At 31.3% G+C, this 24967-nt stretch overlaps 3 protein-coding genes across 3 annotated transcripts; 1 reads left to right on the top strand and 2 right to left on the bottom strand.

Moving 5' to 3' along the window:
* Positions 1 to 2594: 2594 nt before the first annotated feature.
* LOC115707804 (enolase) lies at positions 2595 to 7766 on the top strand. Its single transcript, XM_030635874.2, has 17 exons — positions 2595 to 2928; positions 3129 to 3192; positions 3589 to 3653; positions 4027 to 4074; positions 4182 to 4268; positions 4422 to 4502; positions 4594 to 4695; positions 4780 to 4860; positions 6101 to 6175; positions 6289 to 6351; positions 6441 to 6521; positions 6607 to 6801; positions 6905 to 6955; positions 7027 to 7115; positions 7194 to 7245; positions 7360 to 7416; positions 7537 to 7766. The coding sequence occupies exons 1-17, from the start codon at positions 2863 to 2865 to the stop codon at positions 7615 to 7617; spliced, it is 1338 nt and encodes a 445-aa protein (XP_030491734.1). The 5' UTR covers positions 2595 to 2862; the 3' UTR covers positions 7618 to 7766.
* A 2145-nt stretch (positions 7767 to 9911) lies between these two features.
* Positions 9912 to 13961, bottom strand: LOC115703693 (peptidyl-prolyl cis-trans isomerase FKBP53). The gene is made up of 11 exons (XM_061102864.1): positions 13796 to 13961; positions 13523 to 13596; positions 12985 to 13220; positions 12656 to 12786; positions 12005 to 12347; positions 11564 to 11710; positions 10962 to 11208; positions 10701 to 10788; positions 10580 to 10621; positions 10423 to 10471; positions 9912 to 10290 (listed from the first exon to the last, which is right to left on the bottom strand). Exons 1-11 carry the CDS (start codon positions 13806 to 13808, stop codon positions 10209 to 10211), a joined length of 1452 nt encoding a protein of 483 aa, XP_060958847.1. The 5' UTR covers positions 13809 to 13961; the 3' UTR covers positions 9912 to 10208.
* Positions 13962 to 19140: 5179 nt separating this feature from the next.
* Positions 19141 to 22222, bottom strand: LOC115705884 (lachrymatory-factor synthase-like). Its single transcript, XM_030633333.2, has 3 exons — positions 22149 to 22222; positions 19864 to 19903; positions 19141 to 19761 (listed from the first exon to the last, which is right to left on the bottom strand). The coding sequence occupies exons 2-3, from the start codon at positions 19870 to 19872 to the stop codon at positions 19261 to 19263; spliced, it is 510 nt and encodes a 169-aa protein (XP_030489193.2). The 5' UTR covers positions 19873 to 19903; positions 22149 to 22222; the 3' UTR covers positions 19141 to 19260.
* Between the last annotated feature and the right edge of the window lie 2745 nt (positions 22223 to 24967).

The following is a 24967-nucleotide window of genomic DNA, read 5'->3' as shown; positions in this document are numbered from 1 at the left end:
TCGTACAAGTTAAAGGACTATACATTCCAAATAATAAAAAATGGGTAGTCTTTGGGCAAACAAGTTGTTTATTCATCTGAAGAGCATGCAAAACTAATCCACATACAGCCACATTGGGCGACTGATGTATATAGATTAGGGACACTCTGAGAAATCTGGGTAATATACTTGTTACATACTCTAACAATGATCCTAGATCACTAAAAAAAGAATGTCTCCTAGCAAAGGCAAACACAATTACTAAGGGGTCAAAATCAACAAATTCAACGAACTTTGAAGGAAAAACTATCCAACGTTTTTTTTTTTTTGATTCAAGCGTTTATATATTACATCATGTTTTAGCTGGGACTCGAACTCAGGACCTCCAACACTCACATACCCACCTATGGCCACTTGAGCTAGCCCCAAGTGGTTATCCAACGTTACTAATATGTCAAACAATATATTTGAATTACTGATAATCTCCATCTTCCATTCCTAAGTTAACAATTACTTATTATACTTCCTCCAAATGCACCAAATGGCATAAAAAACAAAGAAACTGAGCAACTAATAAAATCACTACAATTAATTTTTAATGGAACTGAAAGTACCATATAATATAATAATAAAATAAATGAGAAACTTTTCTGCTAAAAATAGGGAAATTCTATTTACACACTATAAAATAATAAATACACTCAATTATTGAAAAAAATATAAACTTAAATAATTTTTTAAAAATTACTCTTAATATTTTTTTTTTAAAAAAATTTCTCATACTATTTTATGTTAATTTCAATACTTATTTTAATTTTATTTTCATAATTTTTTCTAACTCAAAGTATTGACTTTTATTTTCATAATTTTTTCTAACTCATGTATATTTTTTTTTATTTTAATTTTTTTGTTATAATATTTAAAATATAATTTATTTTTATTTAATAGGTATATTTTTTTAAGAATATGAATTGGAAGAAAAAAGTTAAAAAAAAATTAGTACAATTAAAGATATACATTTTATAAAAATAAAATTATTAAAATTAGGTGTCTTTAGAAATTTTTAGAGTGTAAATGAAATTTTCTTAAAAATATTGTACACTAATAAAAAAAAAATCTAATTAAAAAAAGATAAATTGAGGAATACCTATTTTTTGTGTCCACTAAAATATTCTTATATTATATGTCATTAAAATTTACTCACTTTTATGAGTGGATTATCTAATATACCTTTATTATATCTTAACAAAATTGAAAATAAAGATAAAAATTAAAACAATAAAATAAATTGAATTTAGAATGCAATATCCTCAATTTTAAAAAGGTAAATTGCGACATAAATATCTAATGTTTCAGATTTTATATACTTAAATACCTAATGTTTATTTTTAGAGGTAAAAATACATAATGTTACAATTCTCTTACACTATTTCTACTATTTTTGTTAACTCATAATATAGACACGTGGAGAGTTCAGATGCATTACATTTATTTTTATTTTAATTTAAAACTTAATATTCTTAATATAAAAAATTAAATGCTACTTGTTAAAAAAAAACCCCATTCTCATAACAATTTTCACATTATATTGGTATTTCAATTCGATAATCATGTTCCATATACTGCAATGATTCACTCAGCTATGGTATTTTAGTATTGTATCTCTCTCTCTCTCTCTCTCTCTCTCTCTCTCTCTCTCTCTCTCTCTCTCTCTCTCTCTCTCTCTCTCTCTCTTTTAAAAAACAAATAGTATTTAATTTTTGATATTAAGAATATAAAATTTTAAAATAAAATAAATAAATGTAATGCATTTGAGCCCTCCACGTATCTATATTTATGATAAGTTAACGGAAGTGGTAGTAACAATGCAAGAGAATTGTAACATTAGGTATTTTTGCATCTAAAAGTAAATATTAAGTATTTAAGTGTATAAAATCTGAAACATTAAGTATTTATGCTGCAATTTACTCATTTTAAAAAGAGAAATGCTAAAGGGCACTAGTGGTGCCTAGCACCCTCCTATGTGTAAATATTGCTATTGGTCCAATTAAGTATCGGGTCCCATATAATTTAATATACAATAGAACTTCTATTTAAGAATACTCTATTCAAGAATAACCTCTTATTTGTTATAAAAAAATCAAGTCACAATTTGGGTCAGTTATAAATAAGAATAACCTCTAAATTGTAATTAGTTATACGTTTTCTAAGTCTAGTATTAACAAAGTATACCTCTATATAAGAATAATTACATCTTAATAAAATATATACATATATTTTGTAAATTTATTTATGTAAAATTAATAATTTTATTTCAAATTATAAGACATGTATGAACGTTATATTTACTCTAAAATAATTTTAATAATATAGTATTAATGATTATTTATTGTTTTTATTATTACATTGATATCTTTTAGTTTTTTAATTTTCTTTTTCTAACTCTATTGAGTTATAACCTCTCAATTAGAATATAATTTATTTGGTCTTTTTTTGATAAAAATTCTACTGTAATAATTTTTATGGAGTATCGCTAACCAATCGCAACGCGACATGTGAGAAGGTAGCAATGCCCTTTTAAAAAGGCATATATGCTCTCCCCGGACCCACATCAGCGTGCGGATGCAGAAGAAAAAGAAAAGTGAAGTAGAACAAAGTACCAACCAACCGTGTTTGAGAAAGAACAGGGCAATCAGAGCCGTCGGATCATCATCATAGTATCACAATCAACTGTCTCGATTTAGGCACCCGTGATAGGTGACCACGTGGCGACCTTTTCACCAACTTCCCCCCACATTTCAAACCCTTTTTAAGATTTTCCAAACTCATTTCTGAGTTTTAAGGAAGAGAAGAGGAAAAAGAACAACACATTCAGTAGTCATCATGGTCACGATCAAAATCGTTAAAGCTCGTCAGATCTTTGACAGCCGTGGAAATCCCACCGTTGAAGTAAGTTTTCCTTTGATCTGAAACTCCAAGTTTTTTTCTTCTTAACTACCACTGTTTGGTTGCTGAGAAAATGATGGGGATTATTACAAGTAGAAGACATTACTTAAGCTGTTTTTAATCGCATGATTTTTATTTTATTATATATATCTGCTATTATAACCAATATAGTGATATATGAGTGTGGATGTGATGATTTTCAGGTAGATGTTATACTCAGTGATGGAACTTTGGCCAGAGCGGCTGTGCCTAGTGGTGCCTCCACAGGTACTTACTATAATTCAGGGCTCTGTTTTTGTTAGTTTTAAACAGAATAAAAGGTACACTGTTTAAAACATCCAAAGTATAATAAGGTGTATTATTTATTTGCACAATTAATCATCTAAGGGCACCTGTATCTTATATCATATTATTTATGCACCTTTATGTTTAGAGTATTGCTATTTGCCCAGCAACTTTTATAGGCGGCGCCCTAGATTGGTTAGCCATATTCTCTAAAAGTTATTTTCTTAAGTTATATGAGACCCGATATATAATTACACCAATAGTAATACAACAGGGTGTTAGACATCAGTGGTATGACATTAAGAGCTTTTTTTTTTAAATTCTAAGCTATACTGTTTAATCTACGGTTTGAATTTACTCTTGAAATGTCCTTTATAGGTATATATGAGGCCCTGGAATTGAGAGATGGAGGATCAGATTACCTTGGGAAAGGTGTCCTTAAGGTATAGCAACTTTGAGTGTATTGTGCTGAATATGATTTTGTTGTTATATGCTCTGTTTTGATTTTAAAACTTAAGAATTGTTTGAATTCCTTAGATGCAAGCTGCAACTAATGCTATTTGGTAGTTTAGTTGCTTTTTTTTTTTTAATGGTAGTTTAGTTGCTTAATTAGTAGCAATGTCACATATCTGGATAAAAAATCCAATTCTTACCTCGTTATACAGTTACTTTTACAATTGATATTTTACATTCCTACGGTGTCAATTTATTTATGCTTCATCACTCTTATTGCCAAGAGTTTCTGTATTGTTTTATCCATTATTTGGGGTTTGTTGAGTTAATCTGACTATTGCTTTTAATTCCTTGCTGATTTAGGCTGTGGAGAACGTGAATTCCATTATTGGGCCTGCTTTAATTGGAAAGGTATTATTTTCTAAATATAAACATTATAGTGGAAAAGAAAAGAAAAAAAAACAATGTTTATTGGAATTGAAGGCCATGACACTTATTTTTTCCAATGTGAATTTCAGGACCCAACAGAACAGACCAAGATTGATAATTACATGGTTCAACAGCTTGATGGAACTGTCAATGAATGGGGTTGGTGCAAACAAAAGGTATCTGTTTTCCTTTTTTGGACTTCCTACTTTACTTTAGTGTAACTCTCTCTCCTTTCAAGAGAGGAGTAAAAAATATAAATACATATTCATATACATATAAATACCATCATGAAAATGAAAAACTGGGGTGTTTTCTATCTGTTATTTCAGCTTGGAGCAAATGCCATACTGGCTGTATCCCTTGCTGTGTGTAAAGCTGGTGCCTCAGCGAAGAAGATTCCTCTGTATAGGGTAGGTTGTGTGGTATAAGAGCAAATATTACACTGTTAACTAGTGGATGCAATGACTATTGTTTATATTCATTTAATCTTGTTACTTGCAGCACATTGCCAACCTTGCTGGAAATAAGACCTTGGTGCTTCCTGTGCCAGCTTTCAATGTCATTAATGGAGGTTCTCATGCTGGTAATAAGCTGGCAATGCAGGTAACTTTCACATCCTTTTATCATAGGTGGTGTGGTCCATGTAACCTTCTCAATTGGCATTCTTATTATTTGATTCATGTACAGGAATTCATGATTCTCCCAGTTGGGGCATCTTCTTTCAAAGAAGCTATGAAGATGGGTGTAGAAGTCTATCACCACCTGAAAGTAGGTGTCTTCTTTCTCTCCTCTTAAACACACTTTATTGATATGTGCAATAAATAACTTATTCAAAATAACCATAATGTGATACAACCTAAAAAAGAATATTAATTCATGAACAACATTAGAATAACGATATCCTTAAAAATTTGGTCGACAAACTTATTATAACCTTTTAACAAAGACCATAATCATTTAAAAAAAGGTAGCAATCATAGAAAAAGAAACACATTGATAGGAACTTATTATAACCTACATTGATATTTCAGGCCCAGAAAATACAAGAAAATATAAGATAGAAGAGGAAATTCGAGGATCCCTAAAGCCTCCCTAAGAATTTAATGAATTCCTATTGTTACACAATAATTCCACACCCTCTCCATTCAATCCCATCTCCTATATACACTGGTGTTTATTATCCTAAGGCCTAACACACATCTGCTAAACAAACTGTGGCAACATGTACAAAATGGTCTAGCAAAAGAGTCAAATCAAACATCAGTATCAACAGTCCATGCGCATTCTCACGGTGTAACAAAAACAACAAATTACAAAATATAAACATCAAATAAATAAAATGATCATTAGTAAAGAGCAAGAATAAATTAGTAAAAATCAAAATAATATAAATAAACTAAATTCAAAATGTTTTTCAAGCCAAATGACTAAGTTTATTCGCTAGAAAAAACTTGTAAGTGGGAAAATAAAAACAAGAACTTATTTAGTATGGTATATAGGAAATTGCACCTATGAGTGATGACTTGATCGATAACCAAGAAGTATCGTTATCCCTTTAAACTGTAGAGTATAAAACTTGTACCTTACAATAATATAAGATGATTATTTGCATGATAATTGATGATAAAATAATATCTTGTTAAATTGACACAAGCAGAATAAATTCCAAATTTAGCTAATTTAGTTATAAAAGATACTTATCTGTGATTTCATGGCTTAAGTGGTAATCTTGAAAAAAGCACTAAGACAAACTATAGCCTATAAGTTCAAAGCACACCTTATATCCTTTAAAGGGGAGGACATCTTCCCTTGGCTTACTATAAACAGCTTATCATGACATTATATCCCAACAATATGTTTTTCATATGCAATAACCAATAACAGGATTTAACAACTGATAGCAAGTCCCAATAACCAGAATAATAACAAATTGCACAAACACACAAATCCTACAATATACTTGTGATATGGGATAACATGTTGTGACTATGATTTTGGCTTATTCTAGAGTGTGATTAAGAAGAAGTACGGACAAGATGCCACAAATGTTGGCGATGAAGGTGGCTTTGCTCCAAATATTCAGGTATGTGTCCACTTGCCTAGAAATAAATAAATTTTAGCATTGTTCCTAAAGAGTAAACAATTTTTTTATGTGAAATGTGTATAGAATCTTATGTTGTGACATTTCACTTACAGGAAAACAAAGAGGGACTTGAACTGTTGAAAACAGCCATAGCTAAAGCTGGATACACTGGAAAGGCTAGTTTTAGCATCTCTGGAATCTATGCTTCTATATACAATCTACAACTGTAAGCTTCATTAGTTAATTGCTTTTTTTTTTCTAATAGGTTGTAATTGGGATGGACGTTGCTGCTTCAGAATTCTATGATAGCAAGGATAAGACATATGACTTGAATTTTAAGGAAGAGGTAATTAAATTGATGCAAATCCATTTTTCTTTTCCTTGTGTACAATTAAAAGTACAAGCTAAATTAATTAATGTTTTTGGTGCAGAATAATGATGGATCCCAGAAAATATCAGGAGACAGTTTGAAGAATGTCTACAAGTCCTTTGTAACTGATTATCCTATTGTGTCCATTGAAGATCCCTTTGATCAAGATGATTGGGAGCATTATGCAAAGATGACTTCTGAAGTTGGTGACCAAGTGCAGATTGTTGGTGATGACCTCCTTGTCACTAATCCAAAGGCAAGTCTTTTATGACACTAGGGTTAATTTAACATAAAAGTAAGTTAATTAATAGATAAATTAACTCATTTATGAGAATAATCTGCAATCTTGACATTGACAGCGTGTGGAGAAAGCCATAAAGGAGAAGACTTGCAATGCCCTTTTACTAAAGGTAGCACTCTCCACTATCCATGTTCCAACCTTAAATAAGGATCGTATACTCATTGCTTCATAAATACTTAGGTGAATCAAATTGGTTCAGTTACTGAAAGCATTGAGGCTGTGAAAATGTCTAAATGTGCTGGATGGGGTGTTATGGCAAGTCACCGAAGGTAAAATGACTCATTCTTTTTCTCCAACCAAACTAAGTTTTTGCTGATTTGTACTAATCTTTTCCTTTTCAACTCCAGTGGTGAAACCGAGGATACTTTCATTGCAGATCTTTCTGTTGGATTGGCTACTGTAAGTGACTAATTAGTCTCTCTCTCTCTCTCTCTCTCTCTCTCTCTCTCTCTCTCTATATATATATATATATATGTATATGTGTGTGTGTATTCATTATGGGGTTGATTACAGGGCCAGATCAAGACCGGTGCTCCTTGCAGGTCAGAACGTCTGGCTAAATACAACCAGGTACACATTTTGTTGTATCCTAAGTAGGCTTAGAAATTCTTCTTCTTCAAGTGTGATAAAACATATTATGTACTAACAAGTTTCCTTTCTATATATTTTGGCATTGCCATGGCATAACAGCTTCTTAGGATTGAAGAAGAGCTAGGACATGCAGCAATTTATGCTGGAGCAAAATTCAGAGCACCCGTCGAACCCTACTAGTATCTAGTTTCAACGAGACCTTACTTAACTCAGTATCTTACATGGCCAAATGTAGTTTTGTTACATCAAATGTAGTAGTAAATAATCTGAATAATGAGACTGTTGAAAACTTATTGCCAGAATAGTAATCAGAGTTTTTGTTTTTCATATATCTTTCTCTTTTTTGGGTCCTATATAGTTCCGTATTATATTCTTGAAGCCGATGTTAACTTCAGAGATTGTCATGAAAGAGTTTTAATATGTTCAATAAGCTCAAGTCAATATTGACTGAGGCTAACTACTAAACCGTTGAGTTGGGTTTAATAGAGAACCTGGGTTATAGCTCCATTCAATTTCCCTCTTAAAACTTTGCTTGATGATATGTGGACTTGTCACTTGGCATCCTTGAAGGGAGCCACTCACCATTGGAGGTTAAAAAAAATCATCATTGTACCGTTGGGAATGTACCGTTGGAAATGTACCGTTGCTGTTTTATTATTTTTCTAAAAAAAAGTCAATTGTTTTCACTAGTAATACCTACTAGTATTATCTATTTTTCATACCATTTCATACCTTCTTCTACAACACTTAATTTACTTTTTCTTACCAAATGAATTCCAAAAGTTCTCAAAATCTCTCATATACCAATCCCCAAAATCCAAATTCTCCACATCCAAATTTTCCACCAACTAACCCTCCACATCCAAATTTTCAATATTCTCCATGGAACCAAAATTTTCCTAATTCTTATGCTACCAATCCCGAAAATCAAAATTTCCAATATTCTCAATTCTACCAAAATTTTTATAATTCTCAAAATTATCCCATGTTCTCATTCCCTTACCAAAATTTTGGCTATTTTGAAACACCCCAACGTGCTCCATTCTTTACACTAGGAAATCCACCACCATATAGCATTTATATGCCATCCCCACACCAACCTGAAATGGCTTCAAAAATTTATACGCCAAGTATGAAAAAGTCTAGTGTTGATTTGAATCTTTAAACATCATCAACATCTGTATCTGTGACCCAACCTGCAAATTGTGTTGAAAGGTTGGAAAATGTGGTTCAACACAATGAAGAGAAACCAAGCCAAGAAAGTAAACTCAAATGGAGCAAGGAAGCAACTATACTTTTAATAAATGGATGGCTTAATACATCTAAAGATACAATCGTGGAGAGTGATCAAATTTCTGCAAAATTTTGGGATCGAATCGCAGAATACTTCAACACCAACCACAAAGGTGAGGAACGAAGAACTGGAAAACAATGTAAAGACCGTTGGAACAAGATAAATCAAAATGTGATATATTTCAATAAGTGTTATAAACGAGTACAACAAACACGTTACAATAATTGGTCTGATGAGCAAATTCTTGAGAATGCCCATCAAGTGTATAAATATGATAACAATTCAAATTTTATGTTGGTATACTGTTGGAGATTGCTAAAAGATGATCCCAAATGGAATACATTCTACCAAACATCATCTACTCAAAGTTCACCAATGGATTTGGCAACTTCTCCAAATTTGTATGACAATATGAGTCTTGATGATATCATAATTTCAGAATTAATTGACGATTCTGATGAAATATATTTCAACAAGTTCATAGCTGGGAGTAGCTCAACAAGGCGAGGAAAAAAGAGATCTCACATTGACAAGGGCTCGTGTAAAAGGACATAAACAATTCTTAGATGAGTACTTTTTGGAGCAATTAGTGTATATAGAATATCCATTTTGAAGATGATGATGTAGAATACGTAAACATGTATTTTTACATATAGTGCAAGCTCTAGATCATCATTCAAAATGAACTTCTGCCATTACAAATGTGTATTGTAGCTATGTGAATGTTGTATATGGAGGGGTCTGCCAATTAATAAAATAACGATTATGTTTAAATTGATTATGATTATGTTACTTTATGAGTTGATTAATTTGATGCAACTTAAATTTAAATTTAATGTTAAAAAAAATAATATTTAAAATATTATTTGTTTTAATTATAATATTTAAATTTAAATATTATTATTTGTTTTATAACAAAAGTTGTCAAAACTAAATATTATATTATTTTGGGAGGATATGGGCACACCGTTTATTGTAAAATAATGATAAAATGAATTAATAAAACTTTAACTCGGAAAAATAAAAACTGACTTCAACGTGACCTTTTTCTTGGCTATGATCCTCAACAAAACTCTATTTATAAAATCAAATAAATAAGGAAAAAAAAATCCGAAGTTACAAATTGCTCATAAAAATTATAACTTGTTTCAATATCTTTGTTAATGTCCTAATACTTTACTTTTGAAGTTGCAATTCCTTATATTTCGACAAAATAATCAAGGCTTGTTCCATTATGTAAGCAAATAATTTCTCTCAACAAAAGTCAATGTATGTTCTTTATGCAAACAAAAATTGAGTGCAATTTCCCTCATCTAAAGTCACAACTGCTCTTAAATTGAACTCACTCCCACAAATATAATTTTAGAATTTCAATAATCCAAGTTTTGAATATATTTTCACAACAAAGCAAAATTGTTACAAGCCTGGTAGCCTGTTAAGAAATGGTCTCCTCTCACCAAAAATTTCTCTGATAGATTTAACGAACATCATTTAACTCAACATCAAACACAAGCCACGAATTTGGAGGAATTGCACTACCTGCTCCCTTACGTCCATAACTGCGTGAAAAAAGTTTACACCAACAAATTCATAAACATATATATAAATAAAACAAATGTATGCCCCCAAATAAGAAACAAGCTCAAACTCGACTAATAGAAATTTATAAACTCGACATTAGGCATACATACCCCATCTCAGGTGGAATAGTAAGTCTTCTCTTGTCCCCAACACGCATGCCTGGCAAAATGTATGTAAGGATGTAAAGAACTTTTAAGAAACAAACAGATAAATTTAACAATTTTTTTTTTTATTTAAAGAAAAAAATGAAGGAAGACATTGTTTTACCCTCAAGTCCAACATCCCACCCTTTAATAACTTGTCCTAAACCTGTAAAACCAAAAGAGACGAGTGTTAATACAAATAGTGAGGAAGGTATATGTAAGTTTTCGCTCAAAAATAGTTGTACCTAGGCGGAACTTAAATGGTGCTCTTCCCACATTTGCGTCGAATTGTTTGCCATTCTTCTTTAGCTTACCAATGTAGTGGACACTGACCTGAAATGTTATTCATTTAATTTTGTTTAGAGGTGGGTGAAAGTGCCTTAGAACAAAAACTACAGAAACCTAATTCTTTGTTTAGGATTTCATAATCATGGAATTGGACAATTGAATATAATTTCTTCTGTGTGGAAAGTCACAGAATAAATGTTAGTGACTTGAAGACTTACTTGTTTTCCTGGAGCAGCTTTTTTACCATCTGGTTTGCCCATTGACAGTTCTTCAACAACCAAACCATTGGCAAATGTTCTCACTTTAGACGACTTTGCTTTAGTTTGCTTATCTGACTCCAATGTTGATACTTTTTGACCTTCCTTAGCAGAAACAGTTTGATCCACATTAGTTTCACCTTCATTGTCCTGGCTTTTCTTTTTGTTCTTCTTTCTCTTCTTTTTTGACTCTTCATTTTCAAGGCTCCTGAGCACAAGCGCCGAAAATTGATGCAAGAAAAAGCTAATCAGGCATTTGCATAGAATTAACTAATGGAAATAAAAAGTAGCAGCGAGGACAAAATTGATAACACGATTATCTTGTTGCAATGTAAATGATCAGAGGGTTATGCAAATTACTACATATTGATTCATACTTGGATATAAGATAAATCTTTAAACCTTAAAGCCCCTCATCAACATTATTTCTTACTTTTGGGGTAGGGGTTCATCCAAACAGTGGGAATGTGATAATAAACTAGACACAAGATTGATCGCAAAGTAAAAGAAAAGGGAAAAACAAACAAACAAAGAAAGAGAATCCTAGACATAGCCAAACTCACTTTTCCTTAGCCAGCTTTTCCTGATCATCCATTTTTGTTAAAACCTGACTCACATTGGAACTCTTCAACTCCACGTGCTCCTTTTCATCAGAATTCTCCTCCCCAATTTTTTCTTTTAACTGCTTATTCTTCTTATTCTTCTTTTTCCTAAAACATTTACAGAAACAACTTCAGTATCAGAATTCAAGTGGCCAAACATTTAACAAGGAGCAATAACTGTAAGTTTGCAGCTGCAACACCAGAAGGAAATAAACAAATAAATAAGGAAAAAGAATATGTAAACTATCGCACCCTAAATCGCTAAAGTAATGTAATAAGATAATTATACAAATATAATGAAATGTTACGCATAAATAAGTTACAGCTAAACAATTTTTTTTTTATTTTAAAAAAAGAATTTCCAGAAGATTTGAAGAAATTGTTTTTTTTTTATCAACTCACTTCTCTGCTCGGGTCTCCTGGTCAATATTTTCGACCTTTCTCTTCAAGTTAGTAGCACCATCTCCATCTTGCTTTTTCTTGTTGGTTTTCTCAACCTTTTCATTTGATTGCTGTACCTCTAGTTCAGGCTTTTGAACATTTGAATTGCTTTCATGTTTGTTGGAAACTGGAAAGCCATCTTCATCTTCACTTTCAAGAACTGGAACACTATCCTTTTTAACAATGGCTTGGTGTTGAGAGTTTTTGCTGTCCTCAGAGCCTTTTGATTGGTTCTTTTTTTGTGGTTTAGATTGCCCAGTTTTACTTGTAGGTTTCTCATCATCCTCAATCTCCTCAATTACAACTTAAAACAAAATCAAAGGAGTCATTACCAATATATGATTCATGAAATAAATATAATAAAACTAAAAACTGATTTTTTTTGGGGAATAACTAATAGTGTTAGTGTTGTGAGGTAAAGCATCAATTCATTACTACTTTCTTATTATTATTATCATTAAAAAAAGAAAAAATCCTACTTAAGTATTCTTTCTTATCGCCAAATGATTTCTTAGTTGAGAAAATCATCATGAATTATCAGAAGAAAGATATTAAAGCTCTTGTCAGTAAAATTTTAAAATATATGTACTCAATGAGTCAATATGCTCATACCTCCACTGTTTGGAACAGGTGAATCAGGAAACATGTCAAGATCATCATCAATGAATTCATCACCATCATCACTATTGTCAAAATCAGATGACTCAGTCTCTGAATCAGCGATATCCTCTCCAAAAGAATCGCTTTAATATGATGTAAGAGAAATAATAACTTTTGAAAATCATATATCCAATTTATATTGATTTAAACTATATACAAAATTCCACAACAGCATTAATATTACAAAACAATGAATGATGGGTAATGAAATACATATAGTTATATAACGTTTGTAGAAATTCCAGAAAGAAAAGCAAACACTAGAAAACATAAAAGGATACGACTCATAATCATCTCTGATGGTGTCACCCTTGTCAGCCTCAAAGTAGCCAGAGAGATGTACACTCCGTGGACCAATGACGGAGAAAGCAACTAATTCTTCTTCCTCAAATTCAAGATTCAATGAACATGATTCATTTTTATTCGGTAATAAAGAGCAAAGAAAGATAGGACTTCTATGTCCAATTGCACACTGAACTATACTCCTCTCGGCAGTGGAGCCCAAACCAAGAGTAGCCTGATTTACCACACAACACAATCAAACACACACAAATCTAAGAACCAACTCAGAGTGTATCTGATACCAAGATGCTTCAATTTTAAACACCAAACTCAGTATAACTTTAACATTTCAAAGCATAGAAATCCAACTTAATAACCCGAAATCATGTGCTCCTAACATCTAAAATAAGTAATCCCTAAATGAAAATGATAAAACAAACCCAAATATCAATGGCAAAACCGAAGCTCCATGTAATACTTGATAAACTTACAGACTTCTAATGAGAGCATAGATTGAACAGTGGAATGGAATCAAACCTGGGTTACATGAAGCCGACCTGGTACATTATCCGAGTGATAAGGGTATGGCTTTCCCGGTTTAACTTCAATTCCTGTTGAAAGGAAAACCCATAAATCAATGAATATAGAAGACATACAAGCATAATGCTTCTTATAAATATTGTGTAATATTTATGTACTTGCTTGGAAGCTGAGAAACCGAAGCAAGAAAATTGAGAGATTGATTAAACAGAATTTTAAAAATGGGAAATTTGATGAATATTGAAATTGAGAAAAAGAAATAAGACATACCCCAAAATCCCATTTCTTCAGGCAAAGATGGTTCCAGAGACTTGAGAATAACGTTGGAATACTTCGTCTAAAACCCTAGAAGTGGGGGCTATAAACCCTCTCAGTCGCAGTGGTTTAAATTTCACCCACGAAACTACACGTGTCACGCGTGTTGGGCTAAACAGCTACGGCTCTTTAAGCTATGGGCTTTCGACCCTATCAAGAACATGATACATTGTGACTACCTATCACTACAGATGATGCATTATAAGGAGTGCTACCGTCAATTTCTTGTTACAATCTTTTAATTAATCTTTATATCCGAAAATACATATCGAAATATTTTGTTTACAGCGGTATTCATTATGCTTACAATATCATCCCTGTAAATTTTTAAAAAATTTCAAATAGTTTACAGTGCCGAAAATACGTTTGAAGTTTTTTAAACATGCGTAGTAAACTGGAATATCAAGAACTTTGTTTTAGGTATTGTAAACTATTCGGAATTTTTTAAAAATTTACAAGAATGATAGTGTAACTATAACAAATACCGTTATAAAAAATTTGAAAAAAAAAATATTTCGACATGTGATTAACACTCCTCTTACAATTAGTAAGCGATTCTTTATAATTTTTATTAAATTAAAATAAGTAGAATCTCATATTAAATTGTACTAATAACAATATTACATTTAATAATTATTAGGTATTATAAGTACCTTTTAATATTTTTTTATTGGATTTGAGAAATTCGACTTGTGATCTCTTTTTGTGAGGAAATGTGTGAAAATATTAGACTATCAAAACGTTATTTTGGATTTTGACAAACAGATTCTAAATAGATTTAAGTGTAATTTGAAGTAATTATTTTTTCTTTTTTAAATAAAAGTTGAAAGCTTCATTAAATAACTAAATTTGCTAATACAATAGACTGGAGAACCTGGGGAACATTGCTCTTAGTAAAAATATGATCAAAACAATAACAAGAACTGTGAGCAAGACAATGAACAACTTTGTTAGCAGATCGTTTAACATAGCAAACATTAACATTAATCAAAAAATAAAGTAAAAACTTACAGTCTTAAACAATGAGACCAAACACAAATGACATCTCAACTGAATTATGAAGAGCTTGATTTGCCATCATACAATCAGACTCCACTATCACATTAAGCAGCTTTTTCCTTTTTATCAAACTTAATGTCTCTTTAATACCTACCATCTCAGCCACGACAAGTTGAGAACCACTAAAAGAATAGGTAGAAAAAACTTCAATTAAAACACCATGACAATCTCGAGCTATAAAACTAGTACCAAACGCATTGTCAGCTTCAAACGGTGCTCCATCCACATAAATATAAATCTAAATCATATTTAATACAGGTTTAGTCCAAAAATCCTTGTTATTATCATTAACATTTTCTTGCAGTAGGGGCTTAACGCGATGAGATTGAGCACAATTCCATTGATCAAGAACTTAATGTGCCAAAGAGACAACATCTGCAGCTCAATAATTACGGTTGTTCTATAAAGATTATTACGGGCCTTCCAAATCAACCAACCCACCATCAAGACTTCTTCCAGCATACCATTTCGACATTGGTGCAATATTCAGAGAACCAAACATCAATACTAGTAGCAGATGAGGGCTCCAACAAGATTGAGCAAAAGTGCAAGTGGCCAATACATGGAGAATAGATTCTTCATCCTTGTGACAGAAAAGACATTGTAGCTCTACATAAACATGCTTGGTGTGAAGCTGAGTTTTAGTAGCTAAGCAGCATGCTAGTGCTCTTCAAGCAAAGTGAAGCATCTTAGGAAGAACTTTTAATCTTCCATAGAGCTTTATGCATATCAAATTCCATCTGTAAACTCCAATCTCCTTTCAAAACTTGAAGATAATGTTACTTTTAACATTATAGAAACCAGATGGTTCTTTATTTCAATACCAAATATCAACATCAAAAGTAGTACTTAAATGAATATTTAGAATGATACTATCACGTGTTTCAAAATCATGTACCAATTCTCATCTCACTCACGACGATTTGGTTTCATAAGTTGAGCCACCTTGCAGTGATCTAAGACTGGATTAGAAAATTCAACAAACAAATTTAAAGGCATATTCAGTACATCTATAGACAAGCTAGAAACAATTTTTAATCTTTCACCCTCTTTAACCAAGCTTTGGGACTCAAAAATGCTCCTTCATATGAAACTCGGATTAGCCCCCAAGGAAGCCTTCAAAAACAAACCATTCGAAAAATAACGAGACTTATAAACACGCCCCCATAGAGAACTTTCATAAAGTAATAGACGCCAATATTGCTTTTCAAGAAGAGACTGATTATAGTCCCTAAGGTTTCGAAAGCCTAGCCTGTCCATATTTTTATACTTGCAAAGGTATTTCCAACTCATCTAACTGATCCCACGTGACATGTTAGACGAGGAACCCCTTCAATATTTAGACTTCAACCTTTTAAGATGGGAAAAAGTCTCTAAAGGCAAAATGAAAAAAACATCATGGAACTTGGTAATGATTGAGCCACTGTTTTCAACATAATCTCATGCCCAGCCTTTAATAAAAGACGTTCCTCCCAACTTTGAACTTATTTCTGCATTTTATTTTTAAGGAAATCAAAATAACACTTTTGTCCTTCTCATAGAATAAGAAAGACTCAAATAAATACTATTTTCATCAGCAATTCCCATTCCTATTAGGATACAAAGACGAGATCAAGTGTAGCACAAAAGAAAATGGAGGGTTCATTTACACACACATGTTATAAAAAAAAAAGTAAATGAAGGGTTCTAGTAATATTTTTTCAGTTGGAATAATAAAGTTGTTGGAATTTAAATCTGCATTTGTTTTTTCCAACACAACTTCAAAGATACAAAATCAATATAAGTGTAAAAATGTTATTTTTCAGAATTTTCACTCTCAGTCTCTCACTATGCGTCCACAACAAAAATGATATTTTTATAACTCACAAGAATTGCAAATTTACTTACAGACCCAATCAGCTATGAGCCCAATAAAGCAAGGTATCACATCCAATATGGTTCGGTCAACCATTAGAATTTGTGAAAATTACACATTTTGAGTTTCTATACAATTGTGCGAAAATATGATTAAAAAAAGTTATTTATGAGAAAAATTTTAAATAAAAAAAAAAGAAAAAATAATATAAGATAACTCGTTATTCTAATGAAGTTAGAGGAAATTACATTGTATACCTCTTTTACTTTATTTGTTTTAATTTTTACCTCTATTTTTATATTTTTTTTTAAATATAACCACTTTTATAGATGATGTCTCTATTAGACCCCTTAAGTTTTTTTTTTTTTTTGATGAAATATCAACTTCATTGAATTAAACGCATTCTGAATACAAAAGAACCTGTAAATCAGGCCAAACATTATTTTCTAAAATACTTCATTAAATTAAACGCATTCTGAATTAGACCCCTTAAGTTAATGCAAATTATATGCTAGATTTAAGTAAAGAGTGAGGGTATATTAGGTAACTCACTCAAAAAGTGGGTATATCTTAATAAAAAAAATAATATGAGGGTATTTTGATTAATGAATAAAAAAAGAGGTATTTTTTAATTTATCCAATGAAATTATTGGTTTAACCTTTGGGTTATCCTAAACCTTTGGTTTAACCGTTTTACCCATATTTATTTAACTTTCCTTTTTGAATTTTTCCCACAAAATAATATTTTTTTTTGAAAAAAGTCATATTTGTGTAAATAAACTTTACCAAAAAAAAAAAAAAAAAAAAAAACCATGAAAATAAAAATTTACCTTAGAATTTATTAATTTTTATTTGAATTAAGACTAATCTATAAAAAGAAATTGCACTTAAGATTAAGTTAATGTTTTATAAATATGACACTCTTTTATTTTTTATCTTATCATATTTTTCTAAATAGCCTATTTATAAATTCATCACAATTTTTTTCAATCAACATAATATCTTGAATATTCTCACACAAATAAGTTAAAAAAAATAATATTGTTTTAACCAAAAATAGTTTATCATTGATAAAAAAACCAATAAAGAATTTTTATTTTTTGAGAACTTTTTAGTTTGATCTTTTCTCTGCCTCCTTCAGTCCCAAAAGACCTCCCCCCTCTCTTACACTACCTCTTGTATCTATCTAACTCTTTTACTCTTAGGTGTTAACTTAACAAGACATTACTTTGACATATATCCATTACTTCCTATGAGATGTCTTTACATACTTTGACAAGTTGTCTTTTATTTTATCTTACGTGTCCACATTCTATATCTCTCCTATCCATGATGTGTAACTTTCTTAACTAAGATATTTAAGTCGTTCGTCTTGTATATATTCTCTATCTTGAATGTAAGTCATCCATTTTGAATATATCTTTCATTTTGGATTTGTCATTAATTTTGGTTGTATCTTCTATCCCAGATTTAAGTCATACATCTTATTTATGTTTATGTCTTCCTGTTTGAGGTATGTCATCTCATATAAAGTATGTTATCTTAACCACTGAGATATGAATCATCCTGATCGATCAATTGAGATACGAGTCATCCGGACCGACCGAATGAGATATGAGTCAACCCGACCGAACTGACTGAGATACGAGAGTCATCTCGACCGACCCACTGAGATATGAGTCAACTCAACCGACCAACTGAGATACAAGAGCCATCCCGACCGAACGACTGAAATATGAGTCATCCCGACTAACCAAGTGAGATATGATAGTCACCCTGACCGACTGACTGGGATATGAGTCATCTTGACGACTAATTGAGATATGAGAGTCATCCCGATCGATCGACTGAGATATGAGAGTCACACTGACCGATTGACTGAGATATGAATCGTTCCGACCGACTGATTGAGATATGAGAGTCGTCCCGATCGATCGACTGAGATATGAGTCATCCCGATTGACCGACTAAGATATGAGCCATCTTGATCGACCGTATGAGATATGAGAGTCATCTCGACCGATCAACTGAGATATGGGTTATCTCGACCGACAGACTGAGATATGAGAATCATTCCGACCAACCGACTGAGACATGAGAGTCATCCCGACCGACCGATATATGAGTCTTCCTCAAAACGATGTGAGATGGGAATTATCTTTGATCGATCTGAATAAAATATAACTTTGACTTGTCCAATGAAGTTACCCTCTTAATTTTATTCCCGTATCTCGACTCCTAATCTTGATCTTCTTAGTCTTTTATGGGCTTTATTTGTATTCGTTTATTGAGCCTTTTCTATATTTTTAGGACCATGGTTCTCTCGTTGGCTTATTGATATTTCCCTAACCAGGTATATTATATATAATTATAATGATATGATAAATGAAATGAAAACCAGAGCAATATAAATCATATTTCAAGAAAAATACATAAACATAAAACCACACGCATCCCATTAATGGCAAGTCATTGATAGATAAAACATAAATATATTAAGAGTGAATTACTGAGGTGGCTGGAAATTTTCAAAGGAGGCTTCCATTCTCTGTGCCATTCGTTGTAACCCCACATCATATTTTCTGACCAAATCATCTAATGCCAGCCCTTCCACAGGATCAACGGTAAAGGACCACTCAATCACACAATCACGACATTCACTTCCTCCTGCATAGATCCTGAATGTCGAAACATAGGACTGAAATCCAATGTTGCTTTCCAAAATTTCATAGCTTAAACTATGCTGATCATGATCAATGGCAATCAACCTCTCTTTGGACCAGCTAATTGGAGTACTGCTAATTTGATCATCAACGTTATTGGACGGTATTGAGAACCCTGAGCAGTATCTGATGCAGCCAACCTCACCGTTGGTACCGTGGATTCCTTGGCAAGTGGCTAAGGTAGGAAACCATTTGTTGAAATTGAAGAAGTCTGCAAGTAAAGGCCATATTTGTTCTACCGTGGCATTTCGTATCATTTTCGAGACATTTCCTTCCCATTTTACCTGTGAAGGAAGGGTGTACCAATTAATTAGCCATAAATTTTAAAATCTAAAAATGTGGAAAAATAAATTTACAAAAATCAACAAAATACAGTATATGTATACCAAGCCCATTAAATGGTGTTCAAGTCTTCTTCTTCACAACCTACAATAAAAGTAAATTGCATGAGCTATATAATTCAGTAGCTAATTTGCCCTGTTTGTACTATTTTGCATGCTCTATTTTCCAATCAGATTCTACAATTCTGAACTGGTAAATTTCTTGCTTTCAGTTGGTGGATTTGGATAAAAAAAGCTTACTTGTGGCCTTCGGTTGACATACACAATATTCTCACATCTAAAAATATATAAACAAAATAAAAATTAAACATACATACTAAAATAAACATTTTTTTTAATTATTTTTATATGTTGATTAGTTTTTAATGAGTTAGCAAACAATTTCACTGGTTAAAATATAATATGTTTTTAAAATTAGTTTTATATTTTTATTAGTTTGTATTTGAGTGTGGTTGTTTGATTTCTACCTAATACAAATGTATCTACCACTTTGAATTAGTGGTGTTTATAAAATAAACAATTCAATTCAATACGCACGATTCAATCCAATGTAATTTGCAAAGTGCAGATATCCCCACCGTGAGAATCAGATTGGATTGCAAAATCTAAAATCCGCACTTGTGCGAATTGAATGTTAATTGACATGTAAAAGTAACCGATCCAATTCAATCTACACATATTTATATATTTTTTTAAAAATTATATATACAATTAATATTTCTATTTAAAAATTGTAATTTAAAAATCTACTACATATGGTGTAAATATATTTCGAAACATAGTAGATCAAATGTATATTCTAATATTCTTATTTATAAGGAAAATATAATCTAAAACAAAATTAAATATTTTTATAGATATTTTTTTTTTCTTCTTGTGAATTTGTTATTTTTTATTTTATTATTTTAATTAATTGTTAGAGACATAAAACAACAATAATTTATTTTATTTTATTGTTAGTTATGCGAAAAAAATATTTTTTTAATAATTATTAAATAATTTAATATTAAAAAGTAACCAATTCAAAATAATCGATCAAATCTGCACTTTTGCGAATTGAATTGGATTGAATTTGAGTTACTATACGGATTGGATTCAAAATGTAAAATCCACACTTACTGCGAATCAAATACAATATGAGTAAAATAGTACGGATTAGATCGGATCTACTTTAAACTTTGTAAATATTTTTAATCATAAAAACAAAAAATTAATTATTTTTTACTAGACAAAATGATTTATTAAGAACATTTTAATTTTTGTTAAAAAATTATCTTCTATATGAATTATTTAGTCAATTAGTTTGGACTAGCTACTTGATATTTTATTTTCATCTCTATTCTTTTTTTTTTCTAATTCTTAGCTATTTAAGAAATTAATAATTTATTTTAAAAAATCAATATTTTTATATTACTTTAATTTTGTAGTTTCATTTTCATCAAAATTTGGAGACAGAAGGTTTGTTTGGTATATCGTGTTCGTATTGTGTAGTATTGTATAGTATTATTTAATACAATACTATATTTGGTATTGACTTGTATTAATAAGTTATGTAAAATTATACTAACTTTACCATAATCCTGCCCCTAGCCCCAGACGCAAATCCTGGCTCTGGGCCCAAACCCTGACTTCAGACCCTAACACCAAATCTAAACCCAAACCCTAGCCCCGAACCCCAGACCCTAACCCTAAATCCCGAACCTCAACCCCAAACCTTTGACCAAGACCTAGACCTGAACCTACCAGAACTCCGACCTCGGTCCCAAACTTGGACCTAGTCCCCAAACCCGACTCCTAACCTCAGACCCGACTCCCAACCCCAGACCCAGGACATCAGACCTTGATCCTAACCCTAACTCCGTTCTCAAATTATTTCTAAATATTATAATACGAGCTAATACTAACTATTTTTTATGTATAAAATAATACGATTTATGTTATATTAAAATTTATGATTATTTTATTCAAAAAAAAAATTTATAATTACAATCTTAAAAAATAAATGTATAATTGTAATAATTTATACAATACAAAGGTCTATTCAAACATAATGTTGTTATTATTTAATACAATACATCTCATTGTACATAAATTTGAAATTTTATATAGATATATATATCTAAAATAAATTGATCATGAATACACTTTCCATAATGATTTTTACAATTAATTATACTATTATACTTTGAAAAATAATATTGTGTTGAATATTTAATTGATTATAATAAATACTGCTGATAAATCTCATTTATATCTATAGAAAATATGACAATAATTACAAAATTTACCAAATAAATAAACATTATATGCCAAAATATTAAAATTCTAACCTTAATAAAGTGCTCTTACAAAAAACCCTTACTAATGTGATGATGGACCCTCCAAATTTCGGTGTAAAAACATATTACTAAAGTTCACTATATTTATAATAACTTTATAAGATCATTGGTTTTCTACAAGCAATGTGGGATTCCGATTAATGTGCATGCAATAGTTCTTCCAAACAAATAAATCATTCAAAGAGATATTTTCTACGAGCATCTTTAATAAAAAGAAATTTTTACACCAAAAATATAAAATGAAATTTTTATTACATAATTACTTATACACGGTTACATCAATTTTTTACCCTTTCTCTTTATTTTATTACATATATACCACATGCACACTCCCCCATGCATATGACACGTGCATCTCCCCCATCCCTCTTCAATCAACCATCAATCACTTCCCTCTCTGTTTTTCTTTTTTTTTTTCCTTTGATTTTTCATTTCTTTTCAGTTTTTTTTTTTTTAAAAAATATCTTGTAACCTCCATTGCTGATCGTGCTTAACCCATCCCACACCCATTTTCCCTCTCATTTTTGTTCTTCAAAAATTTTTCAACTCCCACTAACCCAATCCCATAACCGTTTTTCCTCTTTCTTTTTGTTTCTCAATCCTTAAAAAAATGGTTGTGGCCCGTTCTTCTTCATCTCCTTCCACTGTTAGAAAAAAAGCTCCAAAATGGGTTTGAAATCATTAGCTAATAAAGCTAAGGGAAAACGTCATATTATTGAGGAGGAAGACTCTGATTTTGCTCCTCTATTAACGAAGCGTGGGAGAGCTCCTCCTAAGAAGAAAACAAAGGTCGGTGTGCAAGAAAAAATGGTTGAAGATGTGTCTGGGAAAAACGAGAATGTTGGTAGTGCTATTCGAACCGAGATTTGTTTTCAGTTTCTTTTTTCGTTTCCCCCTTTTTTGTACATATTCTTGTCTTTCCATTTTATCGATTTGGTGTTATCTGGTTTGTGATATTTTAGGTTTTTTATTTTAAAATTTCGCTTGGTTTTCTTTGGATTTTTAGGGCTTTAATTTTTGTTGATCAATTTTATTTGTTCTTTTGTGGGTTTGACATTTTAGTTTGTTTATTCTTTCTTTTGTTTCATTTTGTTGTGTTTTTTGTTCTGTTTGTGTTTTCCAGTTTTTTAGATATTTTGAAACTTCAGTTTCGTTTTAGTGTCTCTTCTCAGTGGGTTTTAGTTGTTTTTTAATAGTTTAATCCGTTTATGTATGTTGTGTTTTGGGAATATTATTAGGTATAGTTGTTTGCTGTTCATTTTTAGGTAACAATTCGATTTTAGATTTTTGTAGTTTATATTCGTAGAATTGTTTTTGTTTGTCACTTTGTTTTTAGTTTTTCTTTTTATAGTTTTATTATAGTTTGTATACTTGTTTATTTGCAATTTATATTTATTTTTGCCATGTTTGTTAACTTGCAGGTCTGGGATTACAAATTTAGTCCCTCTGGCCGTTGTATTTATATTTATGTTTTCCACCCCCAAGTTGTACATAGCCTACTGTTGAGTGAAGTGTACCAGCCCAATCTTAAAGAATTTTGGGCTAAGGTTGCTGGCCGTTGTATACGGTTTAGTGTCGAGGAGTTTTATTTGATCACTGACATTGATTGTTTTGGTGATTGCAACAAATTATTGTTTTCCCAGGAATCAAACCAGTTGATTGAGGTTTGTTTCCGTGGTGTAAAAACCATTGATCATAAAGCTATTGATGATGCTTTTTTGGGTAGTAGGTGGGGTTTGTACGAGTCTCTTGGTTTGAAACTGTCTGTGTTGTATTTCATCCAATGTTTTCTTCTTAGCAATACTCCTGATAAAGAAGTATCTAGGTTTGATCTAGATATTGTCGATAGCGGTCATTGGGATTAGTATTGTGTTGGAATTATTTTACCAGGATCTAGATTTACTACCAAGTATGTTTGATTAACATCCTTATATGAATTCTAAAACAATGAAAATAAACACATATAAAGTTTAGAAAACCTTACAGTGGGTGCAGCGGAATATTATGACTCCTTCCATTTAGATCTCTAGCCCTTGATTCCTTTCTGTAGCAGAGCATAATCAACATCTGAATCTGGATCTTCTTTTCTCCTTCTTTGATGCAGATTTTCCACAGTCTTACATACTATGATTGAGGTACCACTTGATGTGTGTGGGCACTACTCATTCACTCAAGTGTTTCGAAATTTAGAGAGAAGAAGAGAGAGAGAGGGGCGTGTGGCTTTTCTGAAAGAAACCAATGTTCAAAGTTCTGTGTTTCCTGAAGCCAACACTTTCTATTTATAGAATACCCTCTAGGTTTAGGTTAGAATTGTATGGCATTAAAATAATGGAAACTATAAATGGTATTTCTTGTGCATGTGGCCGGCCATACAAAGGGAATTGGGCCTCACTTTGCAACTTTTCCATTTTGTTATTTTCCATTCCCATTTTCTAAAAAATGTTGATTTTTCAATTTAACCATTTTAAATGCCAATTCTAATTATTTAATAACTGAAAAATAATTATTAAATAATATTGCCATTTAATATATTTATTAATTTAGACATATAAAGTCTCTTAATCAATAAATAAACCTAGAATCTCTTTTCTTTACAATTTCACCCTTGCTTAGTGAAAATTCATAAAGTAGACATAGTCTAACTTTTAGAATTATAATTGATTAATTAAAATCAATTAACTGAGTCTTACAAGCAGTATGGTCTCAACTAGTATGGGGACCATGGGTCTATATAACCGAGCTTCCAATAAGTCGAACTGAATTTACCAAGTAAACTCCCTAACTTATTAATTCCTTATTGAATCCACACT

Source organism: Cannabis sativa, chromosome 1, assembly GCF_029168945.1.
Source record: "Cannabis sativa cultivar Pink pepper isolate KNU-18-1 chromosome 1, ASM2916894v1, whole genome shotgun sequence".
NCBI classification, from domain to species: domain Eukaryota; kingdom Viridiplantae; phylum Streptophyta; class Magnoliopsida; order Rosales; family Cannabaceae; genus Cannabis; species Cannabis sativa.
This window is presented reverse-complemented; position numbering and strand designations above follow the sequence as displayed.